At 47.8% G+C, this 22,117-nt stretch overlaps 1 protein-coding gene across 3 annotated transcripts in view; it reads left to right on the top strand.

Moving 5' to 3' along the window:
• The first annotated feature begins 929 nt into the window (after positions 1–929).
• Positions 930–22,117, top strand: part of PRRX1 (paired related homeobox 1) — an 85,080-nt gene continuing 63,892 nt past the window's right edge. For 2 of the 3 annotated variants that reach the window (XM_053247258.1, XM_053247260.1), the window contains exon 1: positions 930–1,840. In XM_053247258.1, coding sequence (XP_053103233.1) covers positions 1,594–1,840 — 247 coding nt within the window. In that variant the 5' untranslated portion in view covers positions 930–1,593. The remainder of the gene's footprint in view (positions 1,841–22,117) is intronic. The other variant, XM_053247259.1, reaches the window with a different exon arrangement.

The raw sequence follows: 22,117 nt of genomic DNA, 5'->3' as shown, positions 1-22,117 counted from the left end.
AATGGTAAACCCCTCCTGTATCCTGCCAAAGAAAACCACAGGCCTCTGTGGGCGCCAGTAGTCGAAATCGGCTCGAGGGCACACTTTACCTTTTAAAACTGGTTAGTCTCAATTCATCGAAGTCAATGGTATTGTTTTTCCCTTGAGTATAACAGACCTGGGATGACTTTGGCTCATCGTCCTTAGCAAGGTTCATCTTAGGACTTCAGAGACGGCTTGCATGGATGTGCCAATGGGACATGACAGATGTAATACTGCACACATATACTGCATAACTTCTCAAGCACAAGGTTTATCAGCAGAGTCCATTCATTCATCAACCACTGAGTAATCAAGCGAAGAATACAAGTGTGAATCCGTCCAGAATCAGGTGTTGATACACATACACACCCCTTAACATCTGCCTCTCTTCTTTCGGTCTGCCTCCTTCTCCTTTGCATCAGCGCCTTGCAGCAAAACTGTATTAGAACAAGCAGGACACTTCCCCCCCCCCCAAAAAAAAGTCCAACAGAAGCTGAGCTGATTAGACTGGACGTGAACGGTTTTCCCACCCCACTCCGAAATGCAAATGAGATCCTCTAGCAGGACCGTAGACTAATCCGCAGCAGTTAATTGAGGGAAAGCAAATAAACAAATCGTGCTGAGCGAGTCACCCGCCGGCTCCCCAGCTCTCTATCCTATTTTTAGAGCGCGCGGGGTGGGGGGGGCTCCTTCGATCTTTATTGAGAAAAAAGTCTCTCTCGCGTGCGCTCTCCGATCAAATGCTGGCGGAGGGGTGGGGACGTGGTGGGGCTCTTCATCCGAGCGGGGCGTGGGTTTGGTGCGGCTGGATTGGAGGGCGAGGAGGGAGGGGGGAGGTCTGTCAAGCGTCAGGAACAGCACAAAGCCTTTGCCACGTAATTAGGCTCCGATTAAGTCGGGGTCTGCCCTCTCCAGGGTCCTGCAGCAGCAGGTCCCCCCACCCACACCCATGCCAGGCTGCGCTGTTTGAAGTGCCAGAGAGCCGCTGGAGCTGGGCGGGAGGCGCAAGGAGGGGGGGGGCTTAAGCGAGAGGCGAAAAGGAGACCTCTCGGGCTTCCAAAGCAGCCGCCTCCGCCTCCGCCTCCTCCTCCTCCTTCTCCTCCAGGCGGGCAGGCGGGCAGGCGAGGGGCTCTGGAGAGGCGCTCTGTCTGTCCGTCCGTCGGCGAAACCCATCTGCAAGACGTCAGCGGCTCCCGACGGCCCGCCCTCACTTCGAGCCCGGCGGTCCAAGGAGCGCGCCCAGCAGCCAGGGAGAGGTGGCCAGAGGGTCGGTCGGAGGAGACCAGGAGTCGCGGGAGCCGCCTGCCTTCCAGCCACCCTGGGATCCAGCCAGCGAGAGCCCCTTGGATCCCCGGCGAGGAGGTCCCCCGGTGGTGCCCCGGGTTTGGGCCGCTTGGCGCGCTTGGAGCGGACTTGCCCTGTGGAGCCGACGCGGCCGCCTTGCGGGGCTCTCGGCTCCCTCTGCTGCTGGCGCTGCCGGCTCTGGCGGCGGGACCCCCTTCTCTGCCCTTGGCTGGCTCCCCCTCCTCTCGTCTCCTTCCCCCTCCTCGGGCTGGGGGGGGCGAAGAAGCCATGACTTCGAGCTACGCGCACGTCCTGGAGCGGCAGCCGGCTGGGCTGCCCACGCGCCTGGAGAGCCCCGGCGGCCACCTCGACAGCCTCCAGGCCAAAAAGAACTTCTCGGTCAGCCACCTGTTGGATCTGGAGGAAGCCGGCGACTTGGTGGCGGCTCAGAACGACGAGGGCGTCGGGGAGAGCGGCAGGAGCCTGCTGGAGTCGCCGGGGCTGACCAGCGGCAGCGACACGCAGCAGCAGGACGGTAAGTGGCGCCGCCGGAGCCGGGGCTTCCTGCTGCGGTTCCCCCAAATGAGCCCGCTCACGGAGGAAGCGCATCTCTGGATTGGTCTTGCCGAAGAGGGCCGGGCCCTCTCTCCCTCCCCTTCCCGAAGGCTCGGGAGACGCTCTTGCGAAACAGATCGGAAGCCGTGCGCCTTAACATGCCAGTGCAGTCAGACAGGCGGCTTCTACAGTTAGCCAGTTCTGAATATATAAATCGCCTCGCAAACCTTCACAGACATCTGAGTCTCTTAATTTTAGGACTCCGTCCCAGAACCCCATTGTTTCAGATCCGTTTAATTGCTCACAATTGCCCACAGAAATTAGAATCCCGGTCTCTTTACCGCCGTTTGTAGCGACTGCGATTTGGGTAAAGAAAAGAAAAGGCCCACAAGTGCTGAAGGACACTCACTATCGTCTGTAGAAGGGGGAGAGCACCTGGCCCTGTCCACCCCCAGCACAGTACCCCAGCAGTGACTGTTGCTGGTGTCTATCTTATGTTTCTTTTTCGATTGTGCGCCCTTTGGGGACAGGGAGCCAGCTTCATTTATTTATTATTTCTCTATGTAAACCGCTTTGGAAACTCTTGTTGAAAATATCTGTTGTGTTGTTGTTGTTGTTGTTCTGACTAAGGGCTCTCTCACAAGGGCACTTGTAAGAGGCCTGTTTGGAGAAAAGGAAACCCGGGAGAGGGAATGTTCTTGTGGAGCGGAAAGCCGGTTATTACAGCAGGCAAGGCGATCGTTTAGCTTGGCATATATAGGTGTGTTTCTGGGAGCGGCTATATCATAGAGCCGAAGAAATAAATGGAGATCTGAGAGGTCTTGTGTAAGCTCCTGGAAACGAACGGGAGCGCAGGCTTGAGAATATGACCACTGAAACGAGTGAGCTTCAATTCTTATTAAACATCTATAGTCCATCGAGCGCACAACCAAATCTTTCCATCAACCCCCCCCTCCCCGCCAGCTGATAAAGCCACCGCTCCCGATCCCGAATTTATCGCAGTCGAACTTCTTTGGCTTTTACCAATGTAATGACTGTGATGATTCTCAGTTCAGAAAACGGGCCTTAAAATCCCAAGCGGGCATTTCTTTCTCCTGCGTTGGTTCTCCCTTAGTTCTTCAAAGATGCTCCAGATACCCCAAGCTTCTCCTTGCCCAGGGAGATCCGGAAACTGCAGGAGGAGAATGAGCGGGGCAGAGCACCCGCTTCCCCACCCACTCCACCCCCAGTGAGGGAAGGAGGAGAGGCGGCGGCTTGGGGGTCGAGCAGGTTGGGAACAGAGCAAAGACAAGCCGCCGGGTTTCTTTTAGGCGGGAGGCAGGCAGACCCTCGTTTTCAACAGGACCGAAGGGCGTGTGAATTGCGGGTGGTGTGTATGGTATACCCCAGTCCTTTTTACTCCTCTGCCCTCTTACAAAACAGATTGCATACGTTTTTGAAACATTGCAAACCCTGTGAAGTGAGGCCTAGTTCTTTCAAAGGATAGATGAGGAGGCAAACGTGTTTGGGTTGCACCACCTCAGACTGTAGAACGTCTGAACGCTTCTCCACCCAAAAAGTCCCCTGCACAGAGAAAGCTAGCAGGCCAGGGAGAAGGCAAGGCTGGAGCCCTTCTCCCTCCCTGACATCAAGTCTTCTAGGTGCAAGGACATTTTGGTGTGTTTGTTTGTTTGTTTTCCCAGTCATGTGAACCCCTGCCTTTAGTCCCCTGATACAGTCCAGAGTCAGGTTTACCTTCTCATCCGTTGTTTATGAGAATAAGGCCTAGCAGAGGTGAAGGAAGGGAGGAAGGAAGTCGATCTATCATGGCACGTTTCTAAAGAAGAGTACCTACCTGCCACTTTTACTTATGCGAAGTATAACAATACCAGTTGTTACTAGCGGTGCTACCTGTCTGTCCCCAGAAACTAATCAATAGGGCCGCCTTCCACAAGGTCCTCGGGAGGAAAGAGTGTGACCCACAGAACAGTTCTGGAGTCATCACCAGATTCTGGTGATATGCTGTTGGGGAATAAATGACTGGCCAGCTGTGCCCACCCAGAAGAAGCATCGCAGTGGGGCAGGAGGCTCTGCAGTGGGTTGCAACCTTTTGCAGACTTCCTTGGGAGTAAGTCCCATTGAATGTGGTGGGTTCCGATTCGGAGGAAACATGCACAAGGATTCGGCTGTTAAGGACCCCATTTTGTTGCGAAGCACACCGGACCTCACAACCGGGCAGGATTCCCGCTAGAAGCCTCCACTCTAGGGAGGTCTCCTGGCCAGGGGTGCAGGCAGAGGGGAAGCCCAAGTCCTCGCTTACGTGTTTGGTGTGGAAAGACACTGGGGCTGGGAATGTTTTGAGGACTGAAGATATGGGTTATTCGTTTGGCGGGGAGCAGTTCAGTAAAATGTGGGGGGAACTCCTCAAATGATTAGGGGGGAATCCGCACCCCCTTGCTCCTGGGATAAGGAACAAGGACTAGGTGCCTTGTGTACCCGCTCTCTGGCCCGGCTTAAAAGCCTTAAGGTTGCAAACCCGGTAAGCAATGGGACTTTGAATCATTCTTGACTTTGTCTGGATCGTGTCCGTTGTGCGGAAGATTTTGTTCTGCGTCAATTCCGTGTCATCCTTCCAGGGCTTTTCTTGAACGGTTGAAGTTTGCAGTCCGAAGTCTTAAACTCTGTCCTCTTGAATAAAACATGTGTTTACGATAGGAGGCGGTGGGAGAGGGAGCTAGGAGCAAGATTGTGTGGCCCCGAATGTTACCCGCCCAGACAGTTTCTGTCGTCGTGGTTCAGGCCAGATGGGGCTTTCTGTACGAGGAGCGCTGCCCAGTTTAGCTCACCTATTAAAGGGATCCCCAACACGTCAATTTAAGCCGGCCTTGGTCCAACTCCATCGGCTTTGCGGGATGGACGTTCGGTTGACATGGGTTGGATTTACTTGCGAGTAATTACTTTATTATATCGGAACGCCAACTTAATTCTTGGATCCCTACGGCAGGGTCGGGAGTTCCCTTCGTCCAGTGGGCCTGGAGAGTCTCACTGATTTCCAAGGAGTGGCTGCAGTCAGAAGTGGGGCTATTAAACTGCCACGCTACATTCTTATGGGTAGGCAGAAGGCATTGGATGTATCCCCAGGAAGGGCTTGGCCTCCCTCGCGGGCGCGGAGAAACGGCTCCGATGATGAGTTCGTTGCGACTTGGAGAAGAAAGCCGGCTCCCTATCCCCACGTCTCCTTTGGCTGTTCTTTTCCACATACCCGAAATCCGTTTACTAGGAAGCAACTCCCCACCACTATCTCCGAAACCACAACAGGGTAGCTAAAAGGTGTTAAGTACAGTAGCTAATCCAGGCGAAGTGTTGTTGAGTGTCGCTTTTGAGATTTCTAATATCCGGATCCTGAACACTCAGTTTGTATTAAGCCATTATTCTTTGGCACCAGCCGGTTTAACTTAACAGGATTTGGAACAATGAATTGGCTAGCCTAAGTTGAAAACTCCGAACCGCCTGGTTTGTTCGCGCAGTCTCCCAAAGGTGGGATTCTTTGTTCTTTTCACTACCATAGGGAGCATGGAACAGGCCCCGAAACTGAGGCTGGATCCCAAAACAGAGCCAGGGATTCATTAATTCTGGAATGGAAATGCAGTTTGTGATTCTTGGCTGAGACCTGAGTCCCAGGAAGCCTCCAGTTGCCCCTTACCGGGAATCCAGCCTTCTTGCCCTATGGCTGCAGAAAAAGCAACACTACACCCGACAGGGACTGAGGCGGGTCTGGCTGCCTGCTATGTACAAGTGGATGGCAGCCTTCATCTGCTTGCGCGCCAAGACGATGCCTTGGAGATCACGGGGAGAGGATCTCCCGAGGAGGCCTCCTGACCTGGAAGGGTTGGCGGACTAGCACGGTCTTCTTGCTTTGCCCACTGGTCGGAGTATTTCAGAAGACTGACCCCCTGCCTTTTTTTGTCCCGGAGGAACTAGCAACAGGATTCGATCGGGGCCAGGGAGGCGAATCCAGGAGGACCGTCCTGTCTCTCTCGGTGTTTGCGCCTTACATAAATAATCTTAGGCGTGGCTAACCGAGAGCCAATGCTTTTTATCTGCGCGACGAACTAATTAACGGATTTATTGAGTTGCTTTACTAAGGACCTGCGCCTTCCAGTCCACACAGATGCACCCGAGGGTGGTTAAATAAAAACTAGTCAAGATGTAATTCGTTAATTGGTTGAAAGCAACCTTCCTCACACCGTTTCGCTCTCCAGAACGCTACATTGTTTTCCAAGGCTTATAGCGTGACATGACAGTTCTGGCAGGCGAAACCTTTAAAACCAGCAGTTGCTGGGAGAGGAGGAGGAGGTGTCCTTTGGCAGAGTGAAATTGACGAACCAGGCGTCAGCAAGCCGGGCCTTTCCCTAGCCTCCCCTCTCCCCTCCAGCCCAGCCGCTTCAGCTTTCATCACACGCTACCTACACTCGGGGAGAGTTGAGTTTACTCCTTCCCCCCCCCCTTTCCCCCCGTGGGTCAGCTGAAATCGTAGCGTATTCTTCCAGTTCCTGCTTCTTGGGACCAGCTTTTAAAGAATAACGTTTTCCGTTGGGCAGATGCTTATTAATGTCTCCCCCTCTGCACAGAAAAGCCCTACACACAGGGGCACACACCCACGCACACCCCTCTTTGTCCGGATGGATCCCAGGCACGCGATGTCTCTCGCTTACAACACGATGATGATCTTCCCAACTGATACAAGATCAATACAAGCAGCGCGGAGCGAATGAGAAAGGGAGGTGTTGGGGGGGGGGATACTTAGTTTCTACCATGAGTGAGTCGCTGCTCCCTTTTCTAGCTTCTAGGACTGCGGAGATCCGCTTATCCCTCTCAGCGGGGACATCACTGCCCAGCCCTGAGAGCAGGCAGAACATCCGATGGGGCTCTTTCCTGCTCCCCCCTCCCCGCCCTGATTGGGGAAAGCATTTGGGTGGTGGGTGGGAGGAGGGAATCAAATAATCAACAAAACCAAACCAAAGCGAAGTGATTCCGATTTAGAACCGAGTTGTGCTGCCGCAAAGCTCCCCCGCAAACATAATTGTCTGGATTTTGTGTTACGTTGATTTCTAGAATTTTTCCCCGCGCGCTCTTCAAGGCAGCAGTACAGCAACAAACACAAGATTTAAAGATGAAAACAATACCGTCAGATTAGATACAACCGTGGAAAGAAGACCCATAAATGTTAATTGTTTTCAAGGAAAAGTGCTTGAGGGAATGTCTCCTTCCCCCCCCCCACAATGACTTGACAACCTAGACCTCTCCGGATAAGATGGTTTTTCTTCAGGTAAAATGGCCCCTCTGTTTAACAGGCAATCTTTCTGTTCCGCAGAATGTAATGCCCGCTTAAGTCGGAGTCTTTTGGTTTAATTCCGCCTCTGCTTTGACACCTGATGGAACTGTCCCTCCCCCAGCCCAAAGGTCTGTCTTTCGCCAAAAGGTTCTGCTTTGTCGAACAACTTTCCTTTGGTAGAAGATCAGACACGTTTTTAGTCTTGAATAAAGTAGTGGTGGAGAAAGCGAAAGTTAGACCTTTTTTAAAAAAGTACAAAATGTATTGTTGTGGCAAATATTTCTCAATGGGCAATAATAATAATGTTGGTCTCTCCATAACTGAGAACGGATTTGCTTTTGACATTTGTCTGATCAAGAAGTCTAGCTGAAAAGCGTTCCTGCTCCGGCATCCTAGGCCTGACAAAACAGTGCAGTCTTTTCATATGTCTGGGAACTGCCTTTTTCGGTCTTATTTTACCGAGACTCTGGAGCAGGAACGGCGATTCAAACAGGGTACATACCGTAATGGATAACGAAGATGTTGAGATTGGACTTGAGGGGTGAGACCAAGACAGTCATGATGCTCACACAGGGGGCTTTGCGCACGCTTCTTCTCAGACTAACCTCTCTTAAGAGTGTTGAGATAATGGACTTATTTTTCCAGTTTTGCCTAGACAGAATAAAGAATTCTGTCTAGCTCGAAAGTTCGCCATCATTGTGAGAATACAATGAGATAAAGATATCTTATAACCCACCTCAGTCCTGCAATAGTAATCTAAAGGAAGGAATGCACTAAATTTCTCACCAACAGCAGAAAAACAAATTAAAGGCAACTGAAAGATAACTAACTCACAGAGATGAATCAAGAAAACGGTACAATAGGAAGAAATATTGAATGGTATTCCAAATGGCAAAATTTTCTCTGGTTACCATAACATCCCACCCCCCCTCACACAGACATACACGCTTGAGAAAGAATTCAGTGTGTATCTCGAAAACTCGCACAACGCCTTGTGAGCTATTAAGGATATTATTTTTACTGTGTGAATTTTCTTCTATAAGATCAAAATGTTCACCGACCTGAGTTTCATTCCGTTTGTAACCGGTCCGTCCAGAAAAAGTGCAGTGTGTCCCAGGAAATCTACTGCCAGGGTATTAATAAGTCGTTATTTGATTCTAAATGTCCTCTCGCGGTCCACGTAGGTTTGGTGGTTTGGTTACCACTTACCTAGCATGTCATCACAAATGATTAGAATGTATCTTTTCCTCTCTGATTCAGTTTAGGTTCTTGTGTGGTGTTTTTCCTTTTCATCTTTGGTAGAATTTGCAGCTCATATAAGTAACTACTGAAGCCAATGTTTAGACTGACTTTGAATATGATCAAACTTACCTTAAGCACTTCGAAGTTCCATTGATTTGAACTGGAAACATTTGCAGCTGCAGAAGTACAAGTATATTCGCAAATAGGTCCCATCCGTTGGGCTCAGGCGTTTTCTTAAGGAAGTACGGAGAGGATTGCTGCTGCTTTATAGTGCAATCCTATACACGTTTACACGGAAGTAAATAACACTGTATTCAGTAGGATTTACTCCCATGTAAGTGTGTATAAGATCGCGGCCTCAGGCATGTGTATAACTTTTCTACTGAAAACAATGGGACATGCAAGTGCTTTGATTGGATCATCTTCGTAGCGTTTTGATGGAATTTGTCAATGCGATCCTAAACGCATTTTCTTGACAAGCCCGAAGTTTATTAAAGCTATTTGGATGAGTCTTATTTTCAGTTTACATCGTATGGTTCTTTGGAACTAAATTCTATTAAAAGCAGTTATGCTTATTACTTACTTCTACCCAAACGATTTATATCCAGTTACTTCCATTCGAGTCTGAACGGTTTCCCCTTCCTTCCTTTTTGAGTGCGGGTGGCGAGTTAAGCAATTGTTGCTTCAATTGGTTCGTAATGTTCCACGATGCTCATTCGCATTATAAATGCCTCTCCTGTGCCTTCTCTTCGGCATGAACGAAGTTCAGACCAGATAAGATGCCCATAGCAGGACATCCGAATAACAAAGACAAGTGTCTCCGCGTCTACTCTATGGCGTGCGTGTATTATGCATACTTGCGTAGAAATGCATGTAAATGCAAATACAGTTATTGTTGTTATAATTATTATTTTTATGAATGCAGCCCATCCTACAATGTTTACAAATAATCCGAAATGCTTGATTTTTTTGACAACATTGATTGGAATCGATTTTACTTTGAAATCGTTGGCGACGCTTCCCTTTTGACCGGAGTAGCTCCGGGCTGCAAACGAAACAAGGGTTTTTAATGGCACCAGCGGGGTTGTCTCCCCTCCACCACATTTTTCACTGGGTCGAGGCCGCCTTCTTGCCCCTTGGACGAACCTGACCACCTGCCTTTTTCCTCTTGACCGAAAGGGAGCCCGGTCGGCTGACTTCCTTGGATGTGTGTCTGCGTTCCCAAGAGCTCGATTCACAAGACAATTAAGCCACAACTATATTTTTGAGCCGGTTAACTGTAGTGACATAGCTGCATTCTAGGATCGCACCTCATCTCTCTGTCCTGCCCGCCCAAGGTGGGTTCTTTTTAATGCAAGCGGACGGTGATGGTGGCGGCAGCGACGACGGAGATCAGGCTCTTCCTCCCGAGGAGTTTACATTACCCCGCAAATAAACAGGCAGACTTGCTGGGGAACGGATTTGCTCCACGGGCTTGTGGCGGCAGCCACAGAAACACACAAATCGCTACTGTCCTTCCCACCCAGATCCCGGCAACCGGCTCAACAGTACTATTAGTCCTTGGCTGCAGATTTGCCACGGGGAGGGGCAAGGTCTGAGGCTGAGACTTGCCTAAAGGTGATCAAGCTGAGCTGGTGCCTGGAGTGACTCTTGAATCTCCGGCGCTTTCCCGGCTCACAACTTCTCTTACTACGAGGCGTCACCAGCAGAGGCGTAACTAGGGAAAACGGCGCCCGGGGCAAGCACTGAAATGGCGCCCCCCGCGCCCCCCCAACATACTACATTATACTTAGGTTTTTCCTCACAAGTGCCCGCCACCGTCGCCATGCCAGGCCACTGACTGGCCGCCAGGCGCCAGCAAAGCAATGGGGGGGGGGGCCGGGCAGCGCGGAAGGGACCGCTCGTGGGGGAGGGGGTGCTGACGTGCTCCCTTGACTGCTGCAGCGCTGCTGCACTGAGCAGGAAACATTTGTATTAATAAAATTTTTTAAAAAAATTGTCATGGCGGCGCCCCCCACGTGACCAGAAAAGATGGCGCCCGGGGCACGTGCCCCCCCTGCCCCCCCTGTAGTTACGCCTCTGGTCACCAGGGCAGGGACCAACGCGTTTCCGCGCCAGATCGCAGCCCCCAAAGCAGTTTGCACTCGGGGCGAGCCGTGGCTGCGCGCTTTTATTTGGAAGTATAAGGGGAGAACTCAGATGCTGCTACAATGTTTTCAAAATAAAATATTCCCTAACAACTAATAGTGGCATTTGGAATCGTCATCTTACACGCACTTAAGGCTCCTGCGCTCGATTCACAGGCAGTTTCAGCTGGAGGATTCCGGCTTAGGCGCAACAGATTTATGAATCGATTTCTGACAGCCTCACCCGCACATGAGGGTTAAGCTGGCCCCGATCTAGTGTGAGTCGCAGACAACTAGTCACTCCTAACGGCATCTCCCGGCTATGTCTCTGGGGGTTGTGCACAGGAGGAGAACGTCCGGCTGGACCCGTTCGGCAGTGAACTGGGTTTGACTTGTCACAACTAACCTATTAAGTTCGAGCTCGAGTTCAAGGAGGGAGCCAGGAGGGAGCGCCTTAAGCACCGGCTGTGCGCCGCGCAGCTGGGAGACTAAATGGGCGGGATCATCGCACCAAGACCCGACCCGAGGAGAAAATGGGCCTTCTTGGGGACGAAGGGGAGAAAGAAGCAGCCGAGAAGATGAGCGCAGAAAGAAATTGAGGCTTTTTCCAGCTCTACACCCGACGCCGCGGCAGGACCAATGGCGGGGCCTCGATCGATGCAGACGCGCAAACACGTCCTTAAAGGTCATTTATAGGCTAAGCTTGTATCTGAGTGTGCCGGGTCCCTCTTGTCTTTTAAAGTAGTTGTAAGGATTTCTGAGGCAGTGCTTGCGAAGCGTTTTGCAATTCTGTATACAGATGATGATGATAATGACGATGATGATGAGCCGTGAAGGTCAGGTCTTCTAAGTGTGACTGTGGGATCGCCAGTGGGCTGCATTCCTGCGCACACATATTTGAGAAGCAGGGCCACTGGAGTCAGTTTACTCCTACTAAGCATGTATGCCGGATTGGTTTGAGGTTTGCCATCGAACTCAACGGGAGATGTTCAAAAGAGTAATTGGACTCAGTGGGCCCAATTCCCAAGAAATGCTTTAGGCCGCCCTAGCAAATGATCGGGTACACAGACTTTTAAAGCTGCTGCTGGACCTGGGATGGAGATGACCCGGGGCGGTATTTGGATTTAGATCTGGAATAAATGCAGGTGTGTGTGTGTGTGTTCTTTCCCACTCAGTCGGGCTCCCCTTTACTTGGAAGTAAGTGCGTTTGAAAGAGAGTTCCTGCCCAGAAAGGGTACTTGCGATGGGAATCCTAGAGAGGGAGCGAGAGCTGTGCTTCGGATTGCAGCCTGCACATGAAATCGGGGGCAGTGGGCAGGCGGCTGCTAATCACCTGAGGTTCCTAGCCAAAGGACGAGGGGGAGGGCTGTCACCTCGTTGTCCTGCAGGCGAGCTTCAATTTGTTTTGCACATCGGCTGGAAGCAAAGTCCCAGGAGGACTTTGAATTTGAAAAGCGACTTTGTTACTGCTCGGAAAAGGTTAGAGAAGGGTTGGTTTATTTTTAAAGGATTGTTAACAGATTAGCGGGGTTGTTGTTAATCCAAATCTGTTATACACACACGTGCTGCGTTGTTGGTAATAATTCAGGATTATGAAATCAGAAGAATCCGTTTCTCGCGATTTGGAAAAGAATCTTGATCTCGCCTTTTTGCCCCATCCGCAAGCCAGTTAAGACAAAGACAGGAGGATTTATTGCCCGCGCCAGAGCCGGTTCAACCAGAGGGCTTGCCTTTAACCCGTTGTAGATCCCGTTCGCGTCAAAAAGAAACCTCTTTCGTTTCAAGGGGAGTTTTTTTTCCGTTCAGGCTCCCATCCGTAGCTCACTTCCCACAAAGAAATCCCAGCGGGGTTATTCCGAAGCCCAACAAACCTGGTTTGATTCGGGTGTGTCCTGTCCAGCATTTTTGGGGACAGGACTTTATAATAAAGCCGTTTACGTGGAGTTGTACTGAGATCAGTAGGAAACGATCTCAAATCTGCTGTCGAAACCTCTCGTCCTGGAAGACATTTTGGCGCCCCAGTAAACACACTGGTTTGGGAATCCCACTGATTTCACTTGAAAGGCCCCTGACTTCATAAGGCCAGGGCTTCTCAAACTTTGGCCCCCGGATGTTGTTGGACTACCGCTCCCATCATCACCAGCCACAGTGGTCCAAGACCATTTTGGCTGGGGATGATGGGAGCTGTAGTCCAACAATATCCGAGGACCCAAATTTGAGAATCCCTGTCTTAGTACGCACATCAACTTTCCTTAGTAGGCAGACACATCAACATCAGAGCTTCTCATGGGTCGCTTAGGGGGACTGTAGCAACGGATCCGCCCAGCGCAAACTGAGGATCGGAAGCCCCCTGGCTGAGGACCGGCTAGCTCGATTTTGTTGCTTTGGGAAGGTTGAGCAACCTCCCGCTACCGCCATCCCCACCGCCTCCCGCGCTCCTGTCATTTAATTTCGACGGCCGGCCTGTCCGCGGTTTCCGGAAGGTTCTCTCCTTGTTTCTAGTAATTGTGTTGGTGGTTTGTGCAGCTTCAGGGCCTGACACGATGAGGGACCCCTGAGTGGCTTCAGCCTTACGTTTTGGCTGGTTCTGAAGGGACTCAATCGGGCTCCAGATTCATGGAAGATTAAATCACTCTTAATTCCCCCTGCTACCGAACTGGGCAAAGACGCACCTTTTAAAAGTGGCGTCTCTTTGAGCAGGGGGAGAACAACTAGCCTTATCCACCCCCAGCACAACATCCCTCCAGACCAGTGACTGTTGCTGGTGTCTCTCTTATGTTTCTTTTTAGATTGTGAGCCCTTTGGGGACAGGGAGCCATAGTTATTTATTTATTATTTCTCTGTGTAAACCGCTTTGGGAACTCTTGTTCAAAAGCCGGATATAAATATGTGTTGACCTTATTAACAGAAGTGAAAATGATGTGCCACACTACTGTGAATCATTTGAAAACACAGGGCCCAATTAAGCCACCCTTAAGTATTTCATAGTCGCAAGCCTGCACATGTGTACTCAGAAGTAAGCCCCACTGAGTTCTACATGCGTAGAATATGTAGAGGAGAGCTGGTCTTGTGGTAGCAAGCATGACTTGTCCCCTTAGCTAAGCAGGGTCTGCCCTGGTTGCATATGAATGGGAGACTAGAAGTCTGAGCACTGTAAGATATACCCCTGCTCTGGGAAGAGCATCTAGGTTCCAAGTTCCCTCCCTGGCTTCTCCAAGACAAGGCTGAGAGAGATTCCTGCTTGCAACCTTGGAGAAGCCGCTGCCAGTCTGTGAAGACAATACTGAGCTAGATAGACCAATGGTCTGACTCAGTATATGGCAGCTTCCTATGTTCCTATATCAGCCTTTAGGTCCTGTCTATTTTAGTGGGGAGTTAACTGTCCCTTCTTCCAAACTGACAGGACTAAAAAGTGTTTGTGTCGATCTCTACAGAAGGAAGACACAGATGGAAAACAAAGGTGTGGTATGGAAGAAAACAAGTGCATATATATGTATATGAAAGGAACCATTTGGGCCCATCTCGTTTAGAAATAAATTCCTTTGAAAAGAATCGATGGGACCCACTTCCAAATACCACCGCATCCCTAACAAATCTGGAAATAGTCCCACGATTGTACGGGAACTTTATTTCATCTAAGCATGAAAGAGGGCCACGGCCTCAATTGGACGTTGCTGTAAACTGATCGCAACAGAATTTACTTCCAACTAAAACTGCGACCCTGTGCGCAATTACTTGAGAGTAAAAGTACTTTCCTCTCCTTTAAGCCCCGTTGCACCTAACGAGACTTTCTTTTAGGTAAACGTGCACAGGATCTCTGCCTTAACTGGGCTTAAATCGTAGCGCCACACATCGGACAAACCCATAAGGGCTGATGATGCCTCCGGATCCGATTTGCGTATAGGCAGAGCAAGTATTAGTAGTTCTGCCCATTCCAGCTCTATTATTGACAGCCCCGTAAAATTAATGCCCTAAAATGACATCTGTTCAGAGAGAGACTCAGGGAGCATAAGCCCGGTTGGCAGCAGGGACAGCTGCGTGCGACTGCTCTTCTCTGGTCCCACTCGTTGCAGTGCGGCCTGCGTGGAACATCCCTAGAAGAACGCTCGCTTCAGTACTAGAGACCAGCATTTCTTCGATCAAACTAACAACAGCAAAAGCATTGCCTTATGTCTGTAGGCGTAACCCGTGGGTTGGTTAAGGGCTCGAACAGCTCTTGGATTTACAGGAGCTTTAAAGGTAAAACCATATAATATATAAGTAAATTTAGGCAAACCTGCATTTAACAGAAACAGGTTTTTCCCACGCCCCCCTTTTGTCTTTAAAAAGTCCAATTTTTAATTGATCCAAGTACCTTTGGAAGGAAGGAGAGAGAAATAAAAGCAACTGTCCAATTTGAACTTCTGCCTTCTGAATCTTTCCCCACCTTTTCTGTTCTTTCAAGCACTTTACTTGCAGTTTTCCAAGAAAGCCCACAAAACAAAACTGAAGAGTTACAATGCCTTGTAATTAATTAGTACATACACATAATAACAGCAAGACAAAATAAATTCCCAGCTGCACTTATAATTAAATACACATCTGTTCAGGGGTGTAATTAGGGGACATGGGGCCCCTGTTTGCTTCTCTCCTCCCTGGTGGCCCCTCGGAGTGAGAGAGATAATTAAGAAAATAGGGAAGTTTGGAGGGGGGACCCTCAGAAGCTGAGGGCCCCAGGTTCTTTGAACCCATTGCTCAGTTATAGCTACACCCCTGCATCTGTTCACCTAAGCAAGGGGTTATGGCTGGTTCAACCTCCACCATTCATAAGACATCAATCCACCCATCATCTCCCTCTGGGTCTACTCACAGCAGAGTTAGCTACTCCCTGACCACACCCACCAGCTTGAACCAACTCCTACATGCTGGGGGGAGGGCAGTTTACAGAGGAAACCATTGGGAACCACAAGGATACTATGGATCATCACCACATGTTGTTGCACTATCATTTTAATTAGCCTTTGCCGTCTATCAGCTCAAAACTCAGGATTTGGGAAAGAATCCTGGCCACAGGGCTGCACACAAGACTGCTTTAGGAGTCATGTGTACTTATCCGGTTTGTTTTGATCGTTTCTCAAGAGTTCCCAGATGTTGTTGGACTACAACTCCCATCATCCCCAGCCACGAAAGCTGGGGACTCAAGTTGGGGCACCCCTGCCATTTCTCCTTCTGCTCCAAAGGCTAAATTCAGGCTCAGTTTGTATCCACCCAGAGATTGAACATGTAACAGTTCCAAACTTTAGGACTCCATCTGAGAAATAATTTCATGTGCTTCTGTGGTGACAATCAGAAAGGCTTCGTTTGAATAATGGCTCGGACTTTGTTCCCTAATGGAGTCAGTAGGTGTGAAATCTGTTGTAGTCTTAAATCTGTGGAGTGTCATGTTTGAAAGCAACTCGTAGGAAAGATCAAGGGAATGACTGCAAGTATAAAGCGACATTATTTCCCGAAACATTACTTGCAGCTAGCCAGAATATTAGTACATTGTGTACTTCCAAGGAGACTGAATGTTGAGGCTTTGATTATTATTATTTTTTAAAAACACCCGTTGACACAGCTGAAAATTTATCCCTCAGCTGAAAATTGCCATCGGATGCCCAGATCTTCATAGAACTTATATTTTATAAAATGTCAATGCCTGCCTCCAAAATATCCCATGGTTTTAATTTTTCAAAAGTGAAGATAAACCTTACGTCAAATAATACAAATAATAAACTGCATGTCTTGCCATTCCTCAAATATTTTTCCATGACAGATAACGCATTTGAGCTAAAATAAATCTGTTTTAAAAGCGTCCTCTGTGTAGGTTGCTGAATATTATTCACTGAATATTCTTTGACATTTTTAATATTTACTAAATATTAATATTTAATATTTAACCTAAATATTTGGCCTTTGTATTTTATGCAACTGGTGGTTTGTGTTCTGGGGTTGAAATATCACATTGATGTTTGAATTCAAAGTACTGTACAGGATCCAGCCATAGTAAGCACTGTAGAATCCCATGGATTCCCATAGGAGCCATTTAAGCATGTACTTAACACTTCAACTGAATTCAGTGAGACTTAAAAATGCCTTGGTTTGGGTGGATTGAGTCCTAAATATTTGACAGTATTTGATAGGTGGCATTTCACAGAATTGGCTATTTTTCACACATTAGTGTTTAATATTTTGTTATATTTGATAGCTGGCATAGCCATTTACCTGCAATTGTATTGTGGCTGACATCCTGACTAAATTTAGTCAGGGGAGTCCCATTAAAATTTAGTAGTCCTGAGCAGTACTATTGTGAAAATTAATCTGGATGTGAAGCAGTGTTTGACAGTTGATGGTGAGGTTTACTAACAGATAAGTGTGATTAGAACTGAGATGAAGTTGTAGTCTTAAAAAAAAAATGTAGTTCAGCAATTAGGGACATAGGAAGCTGCCTTAAAACAAGTCAGGCCATTGGTCCATCTAGCTCAGTATTGTATAACAATCTACCGGCAGCGGTTTCTCCAAGTTTGCAAGCAGGAGTCTCTCTCAGCCCTATCTTGGAGATGCCAGGGAGGGAACTTGGAACGTTCTTGTCTTCCCAGAGCATCCCTATCCCCTAAAGGGAATATCTTACAGTGCTCACACATATAGTCTACCATTCAAATGCAACCAGGGTAGAACCCTCTTAGCAAAGGAGACCATTCATGTTGACAGGCTACCATAAAACCAGCTCTCACACTCATTCCTATGACTTGAACTAGCCCATAAGTAAAGCAGGTAATTGGTGCTGTCTGATGAGGACCCAGTTCCTTGCTCTAAACCTGAGAGCAGAGTAACTCTTTTCTCACTGATTAGAGAGATGAGTGCATGCTGGACAACAGGTAGTGTATGTGCAGTTTCCTTTAATTTCATTATGGCTCAGGCAGAAGAATGTCCCAGAGACCCTGTGATGGAATGCCCTTTATCTGTAATAGCTGATCTGTGATGGGTCTTTCACTTCGTTCTGCTCCCATGTTATAAACATGCACAACCCACTGAAGTAGTTAGCATTCCAGTAAACCAATGAGGGAGCTGGAATTTGAACTGGGATTTGAAAGCAGACCATCTCCCAAGGGAGAGGCAGACATTCCAGGGCAACAGAGGAGGAGATGGAGAAAGACGTGGGGCGGCTGTTGTTTAAACAGTCAAAGAATTAACTGTGAGCTGTTATTAGTACATGAGAGGAGAGATGGTCTTGTGACAGCAAGCATGAATTGTCCCCTTTGCTAAGAAGAATCCACCCTGGTTTGCGTTTGAATGGGAGACTAATTGTAAGCACGGTTAGATATTTCTCTTAGAGGATGGGGCCGCTCTGGGATGAGAAGGTTCCAAGTTTCTTCCGTGGCATCTCCAAGATAGGACAAGATTTTTTTTTTTAAATAGGACAAGATTTTTTTATTGAACCAACCAACTACCAAAGCATACAGAACGTTGCCAAAGCACAATTATATACAAAGTGGTTGTTCGTACATCATATATCTACAAAGATTTACACACAAGGATTTGGAAACCCACAAGGTTATGAAGTATATGCAGGTAGTACTGTAACTCGGGCTGAGAGAGACTCTTGCCTGCAACCTTGGAGAAGGTGCTAGGGATGTGCACGAACTGGTCTGGAGGCCATTGTAGAGGCCTCCAAACCGGTTCGAATGTGATGCCGTTCGAAGGTTCGATGTTGGGAGTGATGGTTCCTTAAGGGCAGGGGAGGGTGCAATCCCCCCCCCGACGCTCTTCTCCTGCTGGTGCTCCATTTTTTGGAACGCATATGGGGTGGCAGTGTACCTCCCTGCCACCCCTTCCCCGTTCTTGGCCATGCTCCCAGAAACAAGCCATTGCTCGTCTAGGTAAGCTTAACTAGCCGGTCATGTGAATGCCCTCAGTGTGTGGCAGTTGGGTATGAGAAAGGGTTGTTTTTGGTTGTGGGGTCCAGAATAAAAAACCGGCCCCCTCCAAAGAGGTGCACTTGACTCCATCATGGCTTGCTTCTAGAAGGGCTATGAAAACTGTTATTCCAGTGGGCATTTCCAGGATATTATGTTTCATTGGCTTTTAATGATGATTGCTGCTTTTAAATGCTAGTTTATTTGTTATTTTCTTACTGGTCATTTATTGTTTTATCATTTTGTGAGCCATCTTGATTATATTTTATAAAGAAAGGAGAGATAAAAGTCTTGAAATTTGTAATACTTTGCATTTATATAATGCATTCTGAGTGTTCAAAGCACTTTATAAACGTTATCTGAGTAGGCCCTCCAGCAACCCAGTAAGGCAGATCAGGATATAATCTCTATTATGCAGATTGGGGAGGGAGCTGAGCCTGAGAAAGAGGGGTTTGCCTAAGTCCACCTCAGTGAGTTCAGGGCAGGTGGAGCAGCATTCAGTGTAACATTTGATTCTATGTATGCCTACTCAGAAGTAACTCCTAGAGTTCAATAGGGCTTATTCCTAGGTGTTTATAGGACTGCAGGATTAATCTCTTAGCCATCATGTGACACTAGTATGTAATAAGAAGAAAGTGTGGCCAACATACTTCACAAGAGTATGTCAATCTAGTAACATTGCATTTGCACAATTTGCATTACACAGGAGCAAGCCCATTGGAAATAATTGGTTTACTCTTGTGCAGCACAATTTGCATAAGTGTTGCATTTGCACAATGTGTGCAACTTGCACAAGCTGCACAAATGCAATATGATTAGGCTTATGTACCCTTGTGTGCTATGTTGGTCAGTATTCTTAATGGGAAAGTCTATGGACTGGAAAACACACACAGACAGGAATTGAATTCAACTGAGTGGCTGACATGATGGACAGTCCTCTGTCAACAGTAGGAACCTGATGGGGTTGCTGCTTCAAAGGCAGCCCCAGTGGTGTAACAATGGGGCTCCCAGGCAGCAGCACAGTACTCTTTGCCATGGTTTCCAATGGAAAGGAGAACTGTCATGAAGCCCAGAAGTGCTCTAAAGGCATTCTGCAGCAGCAGCCCTGTTGTTACACCATCAGCAGGGGCGGAGCCACCATTCAGCGAACGGGTTCAAAGAACCCGGGCTACCACCCCTCAGGGGCTGCGCCTAGTGCCCCAGACACACCCCTTGCATCTGATGTCAGACGGGGGCGCATGGTTTAACTCCCAATTGGGGCTATTTGGGAGCTAAACCATGCCCCCACATCTGACACCAGACACGTCTCCCTGCGTCTGTTGGCAGCTGCTGGCACAGGGGCCGTGGGAGCGGGCTGAGCCTGGGCCACCACCAGCCTCCTTCCATGCCTGACTGTCAGACTACCTCTGAGTTGTGCAACAGACCTATAATTGATGGAGGGCTGCCCGTCATATTGGCCACTGTTCCTAAGATTTCTCTTTTAGCTTATAAATAAATTAGGATTGGTGGCCAACATCCTGACTATTGCTACAACCTGTAAATATGTCCCTGGCAGTCGCACAGCCCTCAGGAACATATTTCTGGGTTGCTGCCAGGTGAAGATAAGATAAGCAAAAATCCTCCCCCCTCCCCACTTGAGTGTCCGTGCTGCTTCTACAGTGGGGATGCTACCACTGCAGCAGGGCATCCTTTCACTGCTCGGATGCAGGATTAGTCAAGATGTCAGCTGGTATTATCAACTTCCTAGACAGGAAGACTTTTCTTTCCAAACTTGATCGGCATAGATAAACATTTTGACATTTTAGGCAAGAAAACAGAACGTAGAATAAAATGTTGAAAGTAGGCCAGACATTTAGAAATGAAGTTTAAATGCACCAATTAAATATTCTTTTATACTGTTAGGGTTCTATAATTCTGGGCAGGATCCCCCCACAAACTATATTGTTATACAGTGGTCCCTCGACTTACGAAGTACTCGACATCCGAAGATTTCGACATACGAATGACAAAAAATACCGGAAGTCATTGCTGATTTAGATGTGGCTTCCTCGACCTACGAATTTTTAGATGCGGTTTCCTCGACCTACGAATGTTTCCGGACCTCCGTGGAAGCGCTTTTTGACTTACGAAAATTCCGACCTACGAACGTGCGTTCGGAACGGATTATCTTCGTAAGTCGAGGGACCACTGTAATTGCTAAGAATGCAGAGCCACCTAATGGTGCAGTGGGGAAATGACTTGACTAGCAAGCGAGAGGTTGTCGGTTTGAATCCCCGCTGGTATGTTTCCTATGGGACTATGAGAAACATCTATATTGGGCAGTAGTGATATAGGAAGATGCTGAAAGGCATCATCTCATACTGCAATGGTAAACCCCTCCTGTATTCTACCAAAAGACAACCACAGGGCTCTGTGGTCACCAGGAGTTGACATTGACTCGATGGCACACTTTACCTTTACAATGCAGAGGATGTTATTTGTACAAGATAGGCCTTATAAAGAAGACTTACATGGCTTTTTCATCCATTGAATGAGCCTGGATTTATCCACTGCCCACAGCCGCCTAGTGTACAGGTGGACTGTACATTAGGCTCATCCTATTTAAAATTTGTTTAATGCACAATAATAATGATAAATTTGATATGTGTATGCTGCTTTTTCACATGTAAATTGTGTTCAAAATGACTGACAAAAAAAATCAGAACAATACCATAAAAATAATATAATCTAAACAAGATTCATATCAATACAAGAATATTTTAAAAAATAGCCTAACCACAAATAATTCAATACAAACATTTTTTAAAAATGGCAACTATCCTCTTTTTGTCTCAGGTTTCTTAGATTGTGAAGCTGCAAGCAAGGATTCTTTCTTTCTTTTTTTTGTACAGCACCTAGTACTTATTAGGTGCTTTTCTAAATAATCATTGTTAGTCAATGAGTCATCTTATTTTATAATTGCCTATACATTTCTTTAACTATACGGGCCACAATCTAAAGCAGCAGCAGCCAAGGTATATGTATGTGAATGGATCGTATACAAAACCAGAATATAGTTTATTGTTTATAGTGCCATTTGCAAATATTCAGGTCACTTTTCAAGGTGAACAGAGCCTTGTCTCTTTGGCAGTGAGAATACTGAGGTCAAAGAAGAAATGAAGCTGTGTTTCCACACAGCTCTCTTTTGTATGTGTGTAGCGGATTGTGGATATGAAAAAATTTCCTTTCCTTCTGACTCAGCCAGTTAATGCTTAACTCCCTGACCAGTCTGAGTGAGCTCTGCAGCACGAGGGAAGACACTAGCACTGAGTCATCCCTTTCCTCTGCTTGAGAAGCAGACTGGCTGGCATAAAAATCTTCAACTTTCCAAAACCCAGAAAGAAAGAAAAAGAAAATATTTCTGGTAGGGTAAATCTCGCTGCAACCAAATCTCTCTTATAAAACCAAACTGTCCCTGATGGGAATTGGAGTGATTAAAAATCCCCATCTCCCTCCGCTTTCCCTTTGTTACTGGGCAAGCATGAAGATAAAAGTGTTCTCTCCCATGCATCTGTCTGCATGCACCTGGAGCTAATTGTTAATTTGGCCAAGATGTCCCTGAGACACATTTTGCACTACAGAAGTACCCTCCCACCTCCTGC

This window comes from Hemicordylus capensis, chromosome 4 (genome assembly GCF_027244095.1).
Source record: "Hemicordylus capensis ecotype Gifberg chromosome 4, rHemCap1.1.pri, whole genome shotgun sequence".
Lineage (NCBI taxonomy): Eukaryota > Metazoa > Chordata > Lepidosauria > Squamata > Cordylidae > Hemicordylus > Hemicordylus capensis.
This window is presented reverse-complemented; position numbering and strand designations above follow the sequence as displayed.